Raw genomic sequence first — 19,497 nt, 5'->3', positions numbered from 1 at the left:
TCAGTTATTATTATTATTATTATTATTATTATTATTATTATTATTATTATTATTATTATTATTATTATCATTATTATTATTATTATTATTGTTGTTGTTGTGGTTGTGGTTGTGGTGGCATAGTGGCTTAGTGGTTAGCACGTTTGCCTCACGCGTCCGGGGTTCGAGTCTTGCTCTCGCTCCCGCTCACTGTGTGTGTGGAGTTTGCATGTTCTCCCCGTGCTTGGTGGGTTTCCTCCGGGTGCTCCAGTTTCCTCCCACAGTCCAAAGACATGCTTCTAGGCTGATTGGAGTCTCTAAATTGCCCATAGTGTGTGATTGTGATGGGTTGGCACTCTGTCCTGGTGTATCCTGCCTTGATGCCCAATGACGCCTGAGATAAGCACAGGCTCCCTGTGACCCGAGTATAGATCGCATAAGCGGTTTAGAATGAATGGGGGTAATAGAAAATACTATCCGAAAATCTGGATAAAACAGGTGCTAATTTGTGTACCTGTGAGTCCCATTATTCGAAATCATAGCATCTTTGTTTTGATATAAATAAAGTTTCATATTTGGTGTTAGGAATGTGTTGTGTGATTTTTTTATTAATGGTGTTTACCTTCCAGCAGAAATCTGGTGAGTTTCGTCATCCCTCGTTGTTTTCCCATGTTAGTGAACTTCTGCAGTTAACCACAAAACCTGTAGTGTTTTTTTTTTCTTGTTGATATAAACATTAATCCTGCAGTGCTCTGATAACCTCTGTATAGTAACGGGTTGCTTCACAACGTTCCTGGCACCATAACATTTAGAAAATATTCTGATAAGCTATATTCTAATATATTATATATATAAATATATATATATAAATATTCTACTTTATTTACTGGAAAAGGACATGAACAAAAAACTTTCTTCATCAGCAGGGGCATCGATAGGCATAAAGTTCTACTGGAGCACAGACTCCATCACTCAAATTTTTCCTGAATGCCTAATGTGTGTACTCTGCATTCTTCTACATTTATAACAAACAACAATGTAAGGTGTACATTACATTAACAATGTAAAGAATCTATACATCTATTTGATGTATATATACACACACACACACACACACACACACCTCAGTCGTGCGTGGAGCATCTCAGCACACTGAATGTCCGTTCACAACTACAGCTGTACATACTTCACCATGCAAGGTTATAACATGCTGTAATTGTTCCTTCAGTTAGCTTTAATCCTTAGCTTAGCATTGAAAACCCATTTACCAACAATGGGGTAAGGAAATTGTTCGCTCAACTCCCATATCTGTTTCCTTGTCAAAGTTAAGCAGAAAACCAAGGCATATTTTGCAGCCAGCCACAGACCTACAAATGGATGAACGAACTTACGGTAGTTTGATAGCTTGTTTTATTAACCTCATGTATTACCTCTCTCACTCTCATTTTGGCTCTCTGTTTTTCTACATCTGCTTGACTAAAAGAACTTTCGGATATCCATCTACAGGATCCAGTAATAAAAATATGAGTCAAAATAGTTTGTCTTATTATTTTAAAACATTTTTTTTAAGTTTCAGATGTAGCCTATTATACACTGACTGCAGGCAGCTGAGTGAACGGAGAGTGCTGTGGTTATGACAGTTCACGTGCGTGGTCACTGTGGTAATTGGAGTACAACAAGTGTCACTTAAAGCTTGCTTTCAAAGAGGTAGTGTAGGTGAAGGTAGTGGTGCTTCGATGCATTTTGGAAGAGATTTTATTTTACTGAGGCACACAGCAGATCATTCTTGGGGCACATACCCCAGTAAAATGGGTCTAGCGACACCCCTGCCCATCAAGTTCTTGTGTTCTCTCATTTGGGGTATCAGTCCTATTATCTGATCTAAGTGAATTTCATTTTCATTCCATGCCTTCAGTTTAGTCAAATAGCCTGACCCTGTCATATTTTTTTTTTTTTGCTTTTGTTCACCTAATTTATTTAATTATAAGCTATTTTATTATATTATATATTATTAACTATTCATTATATACTTATTAAGTTGAGAATTGGGATTGCAGCACAACAACAACAGCAAAAACTGCCCTTACCTTTTCCATTGCTGATAAGAAATTAATAATAACTGTTTCAGGCTTTAGCTGTTGAGGAATAGTTTGACGCTCATGTGCTTGTGTGAGTTTTTGTGGATGCATGCATGCATTACTATACAAAGAAAGGAAAATTAAAATGAAATGAAAACTCACTGAAAATTGACAGTAAATAACTTTTAACTCTGGTTTGAAGCATATAGCACATGGTTTAATTATTTTTCTGCACTGTGAATGTGACCCACAAAATGTATATCGGTCCTGTTTATTTTATTTACTTCCCCAATTTCTTCCCCAGATTTACTTACATGGCACTAATGCAACAACAGTTAAACAGTGCATGTTAAAAAAGAACAAAATATTTAAAAATGCTATTTTCATGTTTGATACAATCCACAGTAACTGCATAACATTATCAGGAAAATATATTATAAGTGCGATCCTTCTCCACAGATTTGTGTGCTGTAACAAAAGAATAGTCCATCATTATAGGTTTCATATGGACCATGCTGCTGTTTGTGCTCACTGCATGATGGAGTCTGTTCAGTAGCATGGTTCCCCATTGTCACTCAGGCTGTGTTTAGACTCTCCATCACTGTTACACTCCGTGAGCTGCCTCATAGCTTCACTCCCTCTTGTGCTCCCAGGTGACAGCTCCATCATGGCATCTGGCAGCCGGAGCTCCAGGAGATTCTGCAGATGTTTGATGTAGCTGATGGCTGCCCGTAATGTCTCCACCTTACTCAGTCTTTTATCCTCAAACTCTTGAGGCAGGTGCTCTCTGAGCCGTGCATAGCCCTCGTTCACACAGCGGACCCTCTGCCTTTCACGCTCGTTGCGTTTACGGATGAATGCAGGTTCAAAGGAGCAGTCGTACATGCTCACGTGTGTGGGGAAGTGCAAGTAGGAGAAGCACCCACTGTATCTGTGGCTGTAGACCGGCTCTAAGTACGTTTGTTCAAAGTGGAGGCTTAGAGCGTCTCTGAATGGAGCGTGCTGGTGCTCCATGCACAGGCCAAAAGATAAAGGCCGCACATAGGACCCTTGCTCTGCAAAGTCTTGCAAATGGTCAGCAGCCATTTGTCTGCTAAGAGAAATATTATACCTCCTGAAATGAAGATACATTCACAAATTTCACCAAATGCTAATTAAATCACACCCCACCACCACCACCACCACCACCACCAACAAAAGATCTTACTTGGCAACAATCTGCTATCCAATTCTGGCAGCTGTTCTTGTAGTTGATGTAAATCATAGATACGTGATCTCCAGACTCCTTAGTCTCCAAGCTAACAAGCTGTTCCTCTCTTCTGGAATTTTACATGACTGGACACTATGTAGCAGTGGGTGTGGTCTTAAAAATAAGACACATCTTTATGATGTAACCTGCTTTCGTCTGGGTACAGATGAAATGATAAGTGAAATACCTGCACAGTGGGAGGAGACCATCTCATTTCTCCAGTCTTACATGTATAAAGAGGCAGGCCTCCTCCTGAAACGTCACACTGCATGTATGTTTTAGTGAAGTCAGATTAAAACAAACAAAAAAAAAATTGCCAGAGGGTGTTTCTGAGAGAAGCCACACTGTGTCCTGAGAGAGTAAATGACTGACTTTCTGAATTTATTGCCTCTGGCAAACTAGTGAATAATCTAGAACTGGAAGTTTTACTCACACAGTTTTGAATACTTCCTCATGTCGCGTATCTAACAAACACATTCAGATATTTGTATACTAGTTTATCTTAAATAGTGTCATAAATGATACCTGTGTACTATAAGAAAACCCATGTCTTTCTGTCTATGGATAAATTTCTTTCCAATGTGCCATAAACTCCCATAAGATAAAACCTTAGAGAAATAGTGCCATCTGTTGGCTTAGACAGATTTCTGCTGGTTATACTGTACATATAATGTATATATGGCCTTTGAGTTTATGTCTCTAATACATAAGTAACATTAGGTTCCTAAATCACATGGGTTGCGTAGATGAATGGTCTGTAATCGTGATATTTTTTCATTTGATAAGATTATGACAGTTTTCATGACTGAAATTTATTTTAAAACAAAACACTGCAGAGCAAATCCCAGGAACTCTCTGTACAAGGTAGGACTACACCCTGGATGGGCTGCCTAGCAACTCACCATGCACACACATTCACACTTTAGGGAAATTTAGAATATCCAATCTACAAGCTATGCCATATGACTAATAAGTCAAATAAAAATGTGAAACAAAACTTAAATAACAAGCTCAACAAATTGACTGCAATTAGCCAAGTTCAACTGTCTTGGAGACATACGTAATTGTGTGAACACTCACAAAGGCACAGAAGAAAGAAATTGCATCTGGTAGTTATTTCTACCATAAAACTATCAATATGAAATCTGTACATAGACATGATTACAAACATTTCACTGTGAGTCAGTAGTGTACACTTGACCTTTAAAGTAAACAAGAGGAGGTTTTTTTTTGATTGCTTATAGCAGCAGCAGCACATTAGAGCAGGTGGTGCTGTGGTTTAGTAGGTGTCAAATAGCAGGAATGTGGAGTGTATAACCCTGTATATTAATTTGAGCTCTTTTCCTGAGCAGTGAGGTGAGTGTGGCTGTAAGCAGAACAAAACAGAAAGCGATGAGCGAGCTGGAAAGCTGCCAAATTATTTGTGTTGAAATATTTTCCATTACGAACTGACCACTGTTCCACAGGCGTTGTACTAAAACACCTAGCCTGTTATTTTACCCTGGCTCTGTTGGGTTTCAGAGTGGTGTGCCACACCTCTTAATAATGTAATCATTATAACCAAACCCCTGTTCATAATTATACATCTCTGCACCAGCACATCACCGGCACCAACTCCATGATCTTGTTTGAGCTTGAATAAAGATGAAGAAAATAGGGTCTAGAATGTTGAACATACTGACACATGAAAAATTAATTTACCATAATAATTATGTCAGTCTAATATTAGCGACAGCATGGAAGTATCACTTTCATTTCCATATTCTGTGGAAAATATGGATTAAAAACAAATTGTGTGAGACAGCCACATCAAAGATTTTCCATCATATTTTTGCAACACTCATTATAAAAAGAAGGCAAGTACTGTTAGTCAGTACACTCATGCTCATACCAGACTGTCCTTTGGTGAACTTTATGTGATTAAACACACTTTCTCTAAGTCACTATTTGAGAAAAAGAGCAATTTTCTCCGTCTGCACTTTTGCTTGCTTGGCTCCTCAATGACCTCACTTTCTTAAACTTTCTGCTTAGCACTAGCATTGCTGAAGAGATTTAAAGACTCAGTTTGAGGACCTGGGATGTCCTTTCCCTTTAAGTAGAAGATAAATGTGTAAATGCCCCAGTCTTCTTTATTGATCTACATCAGGATTTTGTCCTCCAGAAACCACAAGACTGTACATTTTAGTTCTTGCCAAGAGCATATATCACCCAACCACAGAACAGAGTGCGGTGTGTTGGTTCTTAATGACCTAACTCCATGAAATTCACTAGGTTGAGATCTGAAAGGTTTATATGGGAAATAGCTGGATTGCAAAGAGTTTTTCACATGTCACTAAATGTCTGTGAATACTCTGCACATTTATTCTTATATACTTTACACATTTACCCTTATTGTCATTTCTGTACTTTGTAGATTAAGTATTTAAGAAAGGAAATATTCAGTAGGGAGTGCTGGAGTCCCTATAGTGATATTCCCTTGGCACACGAACATAAACATAATGATAAAGATCTACTACTACATATTTACTCTTAATATAGGGTTGGTGAGGCAGCAGGGCCACTGGGCATATATTGACATGTATTGATCTGGGCTGCAGCAATCTTGTGGTTGTCTCTTTTCACCAGCAGACATGGTGGATTGTGGCTGACAAACTGTGCAGAGCAACATATCAGTGAGTCAGGATTACAGTCAGTAAATGTACATCTACATCTCAGGCTAAAGGAAGTGAATCCAATCTCAAGATGTTTCAGATATTGCTAACATAAATGTAATTTGTGTAATTTACTATTTCTGTTTCAACCATAACTAATAAACCTCACATAATTAAATAAGTACTCGTCAGTATATTGGACATTTATTCATTTCTATTCTAATAATTTGCTACTTATTAATGTATTAATGCTAGTATCATACAGTTTTAAAGGTTGGCTTCATACAAAGACCTCAAATTACTTTCAGATTTACACAAGGCAAAGATTTATTTAGTCTTCTTCCTCCACCACTGACCGATAGGCATCATCTGCTTTACTGTCCCCTTCATGTCCCCAAATGTCCACTGCAGTAAATCTCTGTGTTAGAGCTACCAAGGCCTTTCCATCTTTTCTATTACCTGTGGATCCTAATTTCTCGAAGAGCAAATCATCTCATATCTCATCTTTTATTCCCATCTTTGACTTATAGCCATCAGCAAAGTGCAGAAACTGCACTGATGCTCTGCATACTAAAAAAAACAGACAAGAACCATACTGAAAAAGTAGAGAGCCTCTGATATGACCTTAAAACCTCAATTTAATGGATTTTGAGGCCACAAAATAAATAGCTTGTAAACAAAATTATGTTATGTTAAGTCTGTAAAATTTGCATGTTGAACCAAACAAAATTAGGCCTATATCTTAATATGTGGCCTCTAGGTAATTATTTTGCAGGTGAAAGTTGAAGGTCACTTAAGGTGGCACAGGCAATGTTGCAAGCCAGTGACTCCAGTATTATAATAATGCCTAATATCAGCAATATTTACACACAGGTTCTTGTGGACACAATGGGAAAAACTTAATTCATGGCTTTAGTCTTCACTAACTTAACTCAAGTTTTAAAAATAGTTCTTAGCAACAATTTAATTAAATCTGTCTCCCACATGTACATTAATAGGAGCACAGAAATTAAGGAGCTAAACAAGCCAGGGTAAATCTGAGTGTGGCAGGTGTCTTCTGTTTATATTGTGTTCCTGCTTGTTTCTGCCTTCTGTTATTTACTTTTTGTTTCCTTTCTTTCTCCTGCTTCAGCTAAGCCCTGAACACACCTCGTCTTTGCACCTGTTCTCATCATTAGTCTCATTTTGTCTCATAGTTTATTTACAGCCCTTAGATTCTCTCCTGAGCTATGATGTATTATTCTTTTCAAACTTTTTTTCTTTCTTTCAGGGAACGGGTAGAGCCATACTAGTTTATTGGGCACATCAATACTTGTTTTGTGGCTTCTAGAGTATGATTAGGGATTTATTTTTCCAGTTATCAGTTTCATCAATGATTAAAGATCTAAATGCATACTTACTTGTGTTATGTTCACCTTTCTCAGGCAGCTGTGTGTTACACTGAGCATTTGTAACCAACAATTAGTAAAGCAGAGAAACTGAGAATTCAAATAGAACTCATTATGTAGATGACCTCTTATCTCAGAAACTGAAAACTTTATACAGTGCTCACTAATATTATACCATAAATATATTGCAGATGGGCTGGTGGCGATTATAGGGAGGTGTGCCAGCATGTGTGACAGATATCAAAATGAAAACAATTGTATAGTTTTGCAATATAAATATATTTTACTGTATCTTTTTCAAATCTAAACCTCCTATGGCCTGTCAACAGTTATAAAATGACTGCAAAACCTGGGGATGTAGCTCAGTGGTAGAGTGCATGCTTTGCATGTATGAGGTCCCGGGCTCAATCCCTGGGATCTCCATGTAAGACGGCTTTTGGGGCGGTGCTGGTTAAGCTGGTTAAGGCTCCAGGTCGTTGACTGGAAGACCGGGGTTCAAGCCCCAGCACCTCCAAGCTGCCACTGTTGGACCCTTGAGCAAGGTCATCCACCCACCCTGCTCCAGGGGTGCTGCATCATGGCTGACCCTGCACTCTGGCCCCGACTCTGATGGATGGGATATGCGAAGAAAGAATTTCATTGTCCTGTATGTATATGTGACAAATAACTTGACAAAAAAAAAAACCCAGACTCTTGTATAGACAAATGAGTCGTGGAGACATATTATGTTTCAATTACACAAGACAAGAGATAAACTTAAATTAGAATTGTTTAGTATCTGAGAGGGACAATGCAAGAGTTGTTTCTCAGAACGATAGCAGAATTTTTAGGAATATGAGAAATATCCTCCCACAGTATCAAAAACAGGATTAGAGGAAGGGTATTAAGATACATTTTTCTCTTGAAGTATCTTTATAAAGGTTCCTATGAGACTAAAGCATGTAAATATGCACTGATCTCATTAGATGCGCATGTTAACATGCAATTAAGGCAACAACACAGTTTTACAGAAATATTGTGCTTATTTCCTGAGATAATCAAAAGGACATTTAATAAAACCGCTAATAAATGTTATCAGTTAACCCGCTTCACTAAATGAAAGTATTTTTTAATTAACAAAATGTCGTGCTAGAGCCCTAAAGAAAACAACAACAACAACAACAACAACAACAAATGAACTAAACTAAAACCACCACTATGAACAACAAAAAGGCTGGGTTACTTTTAGAGAGCGTCTGCATTGCCAGAGTTCTACATTTCTCTTTTTAGATATAAGCTGATTTAGATAAGAAAACACAGCAGGGACGAGTAAGCAGTTGTAATAGAACCCAATCAATTTCACCATCTATTACTCTACACAAGTTACCCAGTGGGATTTGCAGTTGTTTTTCTATTTCTCATGGGTCCAGGGATAATAGACCAAGCCTTTTCTACTGTTTATTAGTGCTACAGTGAAGTAAACAACAGACAGTTCCTGCTTTGGATGTAGTAGTCATGTGGAGGTAGACATGTAGTTGTTTAGAGGAGAAAGAGTGATGCGGGGTGGGGGTGGGTGGGGGGTTGGGGTAAAATAGGAATAATTGGCTAAATTGGGGATGAAGGAAAAAGGGATTGTGTTACTGTCTGCTTTAATGAAGACTCAGACATAGATTAATGAGTGTGTGTCTGCGCATCAGACACCCTTGACGAGTTTAAATTAATAAATAACCCTGAGAAAATTGACCTAAAGCATACAAATGGTGCAAGACAATTAAAAGGATACGACCAAGTCAGCTGAACGTTCTCCCAAAAGAGGGTATTTAAAAGCATTGTCTACTCTGTGATAAAAGAGAAGTGCCAAATCCACTCCAGCTGAAGAACAGCAGTGTTACTTTAAAACATCTGATGCCATGTTTGCAATTAATCTTAGGTCTTACTTTCTATTTGCGATAGTGATTAATGGTCTGATGCCATTAACATTACTCACTAAACCCCTAGACAACAAGGCAAGTGTGCAAAGTTGAGGTATGCAGGTTTGTTATTAAAAACAAAATCTGAATTATAATTGTAGTAAACATGCTGTCATGGTTTCCCCTTGCAGATCCCATAGCAACTAATGCCACGCTATTATGTTTGTTCCTGTTCTAATCCTGTTTATGCCCATGTCCTATCATTGTTTTTTTTTTACCTGAGGTTCAGGGTTAGTATTTGAATGCTTTGTTTATGTATGCCCTGTTTTTTTCTTTGTAGCCTAGTCTAATCACACAAATCTCGTCATGCATTTATTCTGGTCTGAGTCTCTTGATTTGCCAGATGAATTGGGTTTTATGATCTCAAAAATACACAACAAAAATAGAAGTAAAACTGCCTTTTCATTTCCATAGCTTTAACCAGCTACCCTTAAATATGCATTATACTCTATCAATGTTTGCTAGCTATATTTCTGCCATGCACTAGTTCTTTGGGCTATATTATATATAAGACTATAGTGTATATAAGTACAATTGTAAGTAAATGTTTTACATGTTTATTCAAAAAATACCTAATAGAAATATACTATTAATACATAATTCATATATTTATTAGTTTACATGAAAGTAAGTTTCACTTGAAAGCATACTCTGAGTGATAGAAAATCAGTCTCAAAACATAGCTAGCTCTCCAAACATAACACAAAAACTATCAATCTGAGATATGCTGCTCACTGGACACCAACCTGCCAAAATAGTGTAGAAGACACTACATGAAATAATACAATGAAATGAATACAAAATCTCCCGACTGCAACGTGTTACTGCCGCTCCACTCGGAAATATATATATATATATATATATATAGAGAGAGAGAGAGAGAGAGAGAGAAACCATACTCTGGTCATATTTGTTGTTGTACACTTTTCAAACAAGAAACCAGGAAACACACAGTAACTAGTTCCGTAAGTGAAGAGAAAGCACTTATTTGGAAATATTTTGGGGCATATTTGCATCTTAAAGGATATTAGGCTCACAACATTTTATTATATCACACAATTCATTACATTGTCATTAACCACTTCATTCATTCAGTGCAAAATTTAGAGGCAATTACAATAAGAATCTCATGCTTATACTCCCAGTATTTCTTTTTACACCTTGCCACAAGGGGGAGCATTTTCTTTGTTCTTTGTAGAAGGGCTATCACTTCTGAATTTGTGTGAATTTAAATGAGCATCAACGTGATACACTACACAGAGAGCCCAAAACTAGTGGCATTTTATTTCAGTGTTACAGCAGTGCTGGTCCTATAGTTGAAGAGTAGGACTGTGACTGCTCACATGTAGGTAAAGTACCCAGTGTTTATAGGTTAATTGTTTAAAGAAAGTTTACTTGATTAAGCAGCAACTTGGCCCTGATGTGCAGTAATTAGGCTGATGGTATCCTGAGTTTGTGACCCAGTGAACCAGCATTGATGTGTTCGCTGGTATAGACTTCAAAACACTTTTGTATGCTGCTGGGTAAGGGCGTCTGTCAGATGACGTAAATATAAATGTAATTAGTGTGCAAATGTATACATTGGATGCACAAATAGTGAGTGTAATGAAATTCTAGGAGGAATTTAATATATTCCCAGAACAAAGTCACATCTGTGGGTATTCACTGAGCCGGAGTGCATATGATCATATTTTGCATTTCACAATTTCTTGCAGTTTCCTCTTGAGATTAAGCTGAAAGTGAATCTTGCACATAAACCGTAGACACTACTAGGTATAACAACTTCAGGCTGCTTTAAGTCAGTAGAGCACCATATAAAGACCACTGAGTCAGTCTGTCAGTCACTTATGAATACGATTTTGATGGTAAAGCAGCAGAAACAGGAGTTTTTGATTCTTGCTAGGACTGTTATTCAAAGGAATTATTCCCCGTATTCAGCCCTCTTCTGCTCTCTCTCTCTGTCTCTCTCTCTGTCTCTCTCTCTCTCTCTTTGGGAGCATCAAGAACTTAGTCTCTGTTTGAAGCTCCTCCCTGGTGTCTCTGGAGTCTGGGTTTATGAGGTCTGTGAGCTGATTTTACACACTTTTTTACACACATTGTGGAGCTGCTCCAAATGTGAAAAAGGCATTGTTGAGTGTGTCATGCTGTGCTTGCTTTATTGACTTTTGTTGCCTTGAAGTAAAAACAGTAGGAGAACATGAGGACTATCTGCATGTAGTGTAAAAATTCCACATGACAGAATTTAGTCTGTGTTAGTAGGGCAAATAATGTGCCTGTTAATTGCTGCTGTTAAATCTCACTTTGTAAATGCATACAGATGGTGAAAACTGCGATATACAGGATGCCTAGTTTTTCGGAAACACACAGCAATTTAATAAACATATTTTGTGCACCAGCTTGATCAAGGCACCTTAATGTGTTTTTCAGCAATTTCCAGCAAATTGGGACTGTAAATCCTTTCGAGAAAAGGCCTATTGTAGTCCAGCCTAATCCCAGCTATTTTTAGAGTCTTTATTATGCTATGTGGCCAGTTATTATTTTTAGTAACTACTATTGTGTTTTCACACATATGTACTATACTCCATACATTATGCCAGTATATCAGACATCTCCAGTGTCACCCAGACGAGGATGGTTCCCTTTCTTGTCTGGTTCCTCTCAAGGTTTCTTCCTCATTCTGTCTCAGAGAGTTTTTCATTGCCACTGTTGCCTCAGGCTTGTTCATTAGGGATAAATATAAATTAATTTTAAGCTTTGTAATTTGTTTTAATTTTTATATTCCTGCAATGCTTCTTTGAGACAATATCCATTGTAAAAAGCACTATATGAATAAAACTGAATTGAATATGTAACTATAGTATGGAACAGTGCTTGTAGACACTGTATTGTAATGTACTGTAGTGTATTCTGCATTACTGTGACCAGAAATGTGTCAAACTTTGGTGTTTAAAGACAAAAATGATTCAATAAAGCATCAAATAAAAGCTTCAAATCAAGCAGACAATATGGGAGAGGAGTGCAGTGTTGATTGAGTAATACTAACAACTTGCTAACTAGCATAAATCTTCTGTAGGCAGTTGTTAATCAACACTGGTCTGTTTTGTTGCATGCTGCCGGAGCTCTTGCTGGAATCCTGGCTGGTGAACTGACAGATTTGACATTGACTGAGAGCTCTTAAGACACGGCTCAATCTGCAGCTACATGAAGTGCAGGGCCTGCTACTGCCTCTTAGGTAGCAGCGAAAAAGAGTGGAAGCACCCCCATGGATCAGACTCTGTTCATGAGATTGCCTTTAACAATATCCTGGAGCTAAATTACTGGGTACCATATTGTGTAAACTGAAACTTGAAAGTTCAAAATTAACTTAAAGCAAGCATTTGGTAAAACATTTTTTATTGTTATAGGAGTAAGCTGATTGTCTCACTAGTACTGCACAATATACAACAATCAATGACTAATCACATAAAAAACAACAGATTTTGGGGTTTTAAGACTCTAGCTTATTGTTCAGTATTTGCAACCAATGGAGTAGAAAATCTCTAGTCTCTGGTTTACGACAGAGTCCACCAGCTGTTCTTGGCAAATGAAGCTTTTAAAAACAAAGAGAAATTAAAAACTGCCGAGAAATTCCTGTTTGTGACACTGTGAGTATTTACCACAGAGACTGAACATTCTGAAAGTCTGTAAAACTTCATAAAAAAAGCTTTTTTTTATGTTAATTTTTTTACCATGACCAAGACTACCATTAGACAGTAATCAATGCAATGTATTACACAATAGAGTGCCATTTTGGCACAGAAACGCCAAATGATATGCTAATTCATGCCAATAACATTCACCTTTTTGTGGTGATCTGAACACACATTAGCTTAAGTGCAGGTCAGATTCTTTAATATGCAAAACTGAAAGCCTCACAATGCAACAGAGCAGAAGATGTGCACAAAGTTATAAACTGACATACAGTATATAGATAGTTGGGATGGGGAATGTATGTGTGGTCTAGAACAGAAATAAATGATACATAAAATCATTGTTTTAAATAAATAACTAAATTCAATGCACACTGCTGTGCAAATATGACCACTATCTGTATGAGCAATTCACCATTTGCTGTGAAATACAGTTTGTTGAGTGACACAAATAAAATAGCTGTTTTAAATGTAGTTGGATTATCACAAGGCAGGATGATTTACAGGGGTTTGTCCACAAAGCAAGTCTAAAAAGTTCAATCTGACAAGCTACGTCTTTGACATTTCAAAGTCTGATGCTCACTGATACTCTGACATTAAAAGAAAAGTGTGAAAGAGATGAAGAGGGAGACAAAGGCACAACGGAGCTTGCTTCAGCTTAGAGTTTCAGTCGAGACAGAAATCTTAAATATGACCCAAATGTAGCTCAGCAAAACTCTAACCTAACCCCAGGAATGGCTTGCAACAATAGATTTAATAGGACAAAATTAACAACATAACCTCAAAAAACATAATTATGTCAAGAGGCTATCCCACTTGAATAAAGGTTAAGGAATGATTAGAGTATGAGTAAACATATAATATGATATTGAGAGTTAACAGGACGTGAATAAACATGAACAGTGGGAGAATGAGAACAGAAAAGTCTGGTCTAAAAGCCAGCACATCAGCACAGATGAACTGCCTAAGAAAATGTACATCTCTGACGTAACCCTGCAATCTTACTGTTTAGCTATTGTTCATAGCTATTTAATCTTATAAATTATGGTTAATCATGATTGTTTCTGTGTGCTGAAAATTGCACAGGGCACAAGGGCTAAATAGGAGCGTAGCACTTGCCAGTGCTTTCTAATCAGGGAAACTATGGACTAAAAAGAGAGCAGTGTTAATTCTGATAACTGATAACATAAAGAAATGTTGTGTTCATCACAGCAGGTGTGTTTCTTGTCACCTGCCTCAGTCTGTGGGACAAACTCAGGACAGGTAAAGTAGCATGAACTGTCCTGCACCAGCAATCTTAAACAAAATGTTAATGAAAAAACATGGAACAATGTAATACCTGCCCCAATGGGCCTCTATTAGTACAGCTATAGCTCCCATTTCTGACCATTATGTGCAATAAAATAGTTGACTAATTACTAAGTAGGGAATTAAATATGCAATCTTTTAAATCACTGGACACTCAAAAGAGGCAATTAGTATTTCAGTGGAATTGTAAATACATTAAGCTGTTGTGTTCTGCTGCACCTGCCTCTATGGCTGAACTGACATTGCCTTAACTGAACCTGAACTCCACAAAACAGACACCGAAAAAACCTGACATTTCTAAAAATAACAATAGTTGCGTCTTGCTAATTTAATCTGTTTGCCTCAGAACAATTACATGTATTCAGTTAACAGTTATTACATATATAAAATCATAATGTAACAGTGATGACTCCAACTTTCCAGGCTAATACAATGTTTAAGGAATTTAATGGAATAGTAGGCCTAAATCTTGTCATATTGGTGTACCTTACATCTAGGTTTTAAGAAACCCAAGAGTGAAATTTCAAGTGGAGCTAAGCCCAACAAATATTTAAAAAATAAATCGTTTGGTCCTATTTGGCTTTGGCGGCACTCTCAATCTCTAACCTAGCTGTACGTCATGGAGTCCATCATTTTTGCAAAACTCATACAGCAGCAATGGTTTGATCATACAAGTGGTTTAATGTTTTTCAATGGTTTAGACCTAAATTCTCATTCAACATAAGTTGTCATGAATTTGCGAATGTGAGAGCATGTCGGAGTGAATATGCCTGCACCATTAGACAGGAAACCCCCTGACATTTCTCTTGTTTTCTGTGAGTACAGCAAGTAGAATGGACACAACTCAGACTTGACCCAGGCTCCAGTTGTTAAGCTGTAAAATAAAAACAATGGCTAATTTGCTTAAGCTGTCTCAGCTATCCTATATTTATTAAATGCACAGGATGTTTCTAATGATCTATGCCGGCTGCATAATCCCAGCCTGAATTTTTCATCTAAAGAAAAATGTGCAGAATGATTGAAATTGACATGGTTATATCTTCTTTAGCTGCTCCTTCTGTCTTTTTCTTGACCAGCAGTGAAGAAAAGAAGGACTGTTATATTAGTTATGAAGTTTCTTTGGTCCAAGAGTTCAGAACTGGTGAGACTAGGGATTAGTCACCATTGAAATATTTTGAATGTTGAATTAAATGTCAGTTTAATCCTTCAGACATAGTTTCAATAAAGAGCGATAATGACTTTCCTTTTGTTGTAAGAGCCGCTTCAAGAATTCTTGTCATGACTTTTCTGCCTCAGTTCCCAATCTTGACCACTTCTTTTGTACTATAGCCTGGCTATTGTTATGAACACACAAAGAGAGGCTTTACTTTAAGAATCACCATATCAGAGCAAACTGCTGTAAGTCATTTCAGGCTATTATGACCAACAGCATCTAACAGAGAGGTCAAAAAAGAGATTTGAACAGATCAATAGCACATATTTTAAGGCTCTCTATGTGGAAACAATACCGCAGTATATAACTATATTGTACTGTCAACTAAATTTAATTACGCATATCTTTCTTACTGTATTTTGTGATTGACCAGATTATTAATCACACAATATCATTTCATCTTTCAAGCTCTTTAAAAATGGAATATACTGAATATAATTTATTCATCATTTATTTTAAACTATTTTCAAACACATATTACAATACTTTCTAAATTTCACGTGCTATAATGATTTGCTATATTATCTTCAGTTGCTTTTCTTCATTGTATCTTTAAAGGCATGCTCTAAAAAGTGCTTTATAATCATATATTGTGTTAAATGTGTAAGGAATAATACATAAAGGGGTTTGCTGTAGAGGTGAAGCATGTCCTTATATACCACGCAAATATTTTATTGCTCTTATACCACAGTCATTTACTAAAGCCACACTCTTTTATTTATTAAAGTATGTCGTACGTTTATTCATTTATAGACATAATTGAGGTTTAAATATCATTTATTTTATAAAAGCTTCTTATAAGAACCTTTTAATTTCCTCTTTGTGTCTTAAAACTGAAAGTTATATCTTTACGTCTGATTGATACAGCTGAATGACTGAGGACTATTCTCTCTTAAATCTCTCTCTAAGATTCTAAATAAAAATCTCACAGAAATCTTTAGCATATAACAGTTACAGGTGACGACACAAGCCATAGCAAGACAGCATTATTAAAATATATTAAAAAACAAGCGCATTAATATAAATATCTGCTCGGCCTCGCTGGATCTACTGTTAAAGCTGTGATGTTACAGCAGATTTATCAATACCTTGTGACAGACAGATCTGAGAATTCAACATCACTGTTGTCTGAAAATGGATTACTATGTGATGGTCTGTCTCGAGCATCATCTGAGCACTTTTTATAATCTAAGAGATACAGATAGATAGATTCAAAACTGTGAAGCGGTGGCTGATAAATGTATCGATTTTCTATCATGACGATTCTGATGAGGATAAATAAATGATAATGAAAAGCCCACAGAAGCCGAGTGGAAATTCACAGGTAGGGCAATATCATCATCTTACATTTCACACATGGCGTATGAACCTCTATTTCTGTTTCACACACATATTAAATACTGACTGACAAACACTAGTGTGGAAGCAGACACACTGCTGGGTGTCAGTGAGAGCATGAAATAACAAAACAAATTGTGGTCTGTTTTGCTATGAAGGTGAGAGTACAGTCAGCTTTAGGACACAAAGAAGAAAAAAAAAGGATCACATTTTTATTTGGGTTTAAGATTCAAGTCAAGTGTTTTTTTTTCTGATGTAAGCCTAGTTGACTTATATTACAGCAATTAAATTGTCCTGCTGTGGAAAAATAACTGATCCATAAACCAATTTTTTATTTTTCTGAAGCAAATACACAGAAATACAAAATATTAATATGTACTACTCTCTCTAGCATGACATTAGCTACATAAAAATCATACATGTGAAACTAGTGCATTTCATGAAACCTAATTTTTTTTTGTTATTTTTACTAAAATACCTGTAATGAGATCTACAATTTGTGCAATAATGCTCTTCAATAATTTACCTAGACAGTAAGATTTTTGTCCTTCTCTATTTGTTCTAACCAGTCTAACTAGTCCTGTGTCCAGTGCAGCATTGTTCTACCAAAGTGTCATTTTTATATGCATCTAAGAGCTACTATCCAAACATACCATTTGTTCATGGCAGTGCCACTTGGAGCTTGATGGCCAGAAGATTATGGGGTGGTGTCCAAACCTGCATGTACGCTTTTCTTGCTGTGAACTGATTTCCAGTGCAGTCAGGAGAGTGAAAGCCATGTGAATCAACCTTTGTCTTTCTGCACACATGTGGGTGGCCCCCTACTGAGTTTTAGGGAAATTTGACATTAGGTACAATACATGATGGTTTCCACGTGACTGAATAAAGGGGTGCATGTGGATATTCAGAATGCAAGTGTAGAAACCTTATGAGAAATACACATCAAGGTAATTCTGCACAAATGAACATCTTTATTTTGCCTTTGATTGAAATAGCTGTATAGCTAATGAATGTACAAAATATTACGCTTTAGCATGGCTTAAAATATGTATGCACAACAAAAAGCATTTTTTGTCAGTTTGTTGACTTGATCTTGGATGACATACCTTGGGGGTGGCCGAAAGTAATAAATATTATTAATAATTCATAAAAATGACTATTGTCAGTGTGATTGCCAATGTCATATGATGCAAAACTGAATGACTTGGAAAATCATTTCATTATTGTGTAGTGGTGGTACACCAGAAACAAGCATGTTTAGCTAGGGAACACAAAGAAAACTATTCCCTGCCCCACTGACCAGATTATTTGGAAGTATATTTATTAACTCTAGATATAACCTTGGATTTCTACTGTTCTTATTATCTACAGTTAGCTAGTGTTGTTCCATTTGAAATACTAGAATTCTTTGTAAATTGTAGACTTATATTATACTAGACATATACTTTTTGTAGCTTGTTAGATGTTGTGTTAGTTATTGCATTAAAATTCAATACTGCTGTCTCATTCTGGTGTATGTGACAAAAAACATGACAGCAAACAGAGATCTTTACAAAAACAACAGTTTGAACATACATTTTTGTCAGACCTCTGTCTAAACCATATTTTAATGAGCTCTTTCTAACCTCTAACCTTAAATAAAACAACTTTAAGATAAGATTTGTTTAATCAAATCTTCATTTTACTTCTCACCAATTATATAAACGTTTAATAACACTAGACGACAAATGTTTCTGGATAAAATGCCCATTCTGTCCAATGGGGATCCTACTAGGACATATCACAGTCAGCTGTAGCCACATTATCTGTTTTTGTCTATGGACATAGATTTGTATTTTGCCCCACCTTAGACTTGAACCCCAATATAAGTACTGGGCTTTACCATGCAAAAAAAAAGATGGATAAAAGATGAATAAATCTCAAACAATACATATTATGAAATCTACATATTGTGCGTTAGTGTGAGACCAAACACACTGCAAGTAAAATGGGGACAAACCTGCATAAACTGCTTGTTCACAAATAGAGGCGAGAGAAGCAGAAAAACATGACCTGGGTCAATAACACATAATACATCGTCTGCATGGGCGAAGTACTTAAATCGTCCTTTACCATTTGTCTATTTCAGCAGATGCTGCATGTCTCCAAATTCTAGAAGACTGGCTGAAAGTCTAACATTAGCAGAACAGACTTAATGCTAATAAATTTGCAAATCAAGCTTCCTTTTAATTTACCTTCAGTTCTTTGCTATGCATATCTTTCTCTTAAAAAACTAAAAAAACTAGGGGAATATGCACCAGTAGTACTACCAAAGTAAACCCAGGAGCTCAATTCTGCCACTCTACTGCTTCTCAAATAAAATGCACGGAACCCGAGTGGCCTTAAAGTGAGCCAAATGTTTATTTCATTGGTTGACCTCATTTACTCTGTATAAGAAGGAGACTGTAAATGGATGCTTGCAGGAAAACAGAGTCTTGTAACAAACATTAAAAATAATACAAATCATATTCAAAAATTAATTTACATGTAAACCGTATGGGGTAACAAAAGATTTGTTGCAGGAAATGACATATTATTGTAACATTAAAGAAAACATCAAATAAAATGGATTTAGTTGATTTTTAAGCAGCTGAGGGATGGTCTAGCATCTGAGAG

The 19,497-nt window shown here is 36.6% G+C and overlaps 1 protein-coding gene and 1 non-coding gene across 4 annotated transcripts; one reads left to right on the top strand and one right to left on the bottom strand.

Moving 5' to 3' along the window:
- Window positions 1-2,307: 2,307 nt before the first annotated feature.
- On the bottom strand, window positions 2,308-3,406 carry LOC131370363 (achaete-scute homolog 4). 3 transcript variants are annotated; one of them, XM_058417650.1, is made up of 2 exons: window positions 3,265-3,406; window positions 2,308-3,171 (listed from the first exon to the last, which is right to left on the bottom strand). In XM_058417650.1, exon 2 carries the CDS (start codon window positions 3,141-3,143, stop codon window positions 2,607-2,609), a length of 537 nt encoding a protein of 178 aa, XP_058273633.1. In that variant the 5' UTR covers window positions 3,144-3,171; window positions 3,265-3,406; the 3' UTR covers window positions 2,308-2,606. The 3 variants fall into 3 exon arrangements, with proteins under 3 accessions (XP_058273633.1, XP_058273634.1, XP_058273635.1); XM_058417651.1 differs by having other exon boundaries at window positions 2,308-3,150; XM_058417652.1 differs by having other exon boundaries at window positions 2,308-3,147.
- A 4,290-nt stretch (window positions 3,407-7,696) lies between these two features.
- trnaa-ugc (transfer RNA alanine (anticodon UGC)) lies at window positions 7,697-7,768 on the top strand. The gene has a single exon. It is a non-coding gene; the product is annotated as a tRNA-Ala (tRNA).
- Window positions 7,769-19,497: the final 11,729 nt, after the last annotated feature.

The sequence above is a fragment of the Hemibagrus wyckioides genome, linkage group LG19, assembly GCF_019097595.1.
Source record: "Hemibagrus wyckioides isolate EC202008001 linkage group LG19, SWU_Hwy_1.0, whole genome shotgun sequence".
NCBI lineage: Eukaryota > Metazoa > Chordata > Actinopteri > Siluriformes > Bagridae > Hemibagrus > Hemibagrus wyckioides.
Note: the sequence above shows the minus strand (reverse complement) of the source record. Positions and strands in the feature narration are given on the sequence as shown.

What these genes read in the sequence shown, in the direction of transcription:
- LOC131370363 (XM_058417650.1), bottom strand. Translation starts at nt 3,143, where the DNA reads ATGGCTGCTGACCATTTGCAAGACTTTGCAGAGCAAGGGTCCTATGTG.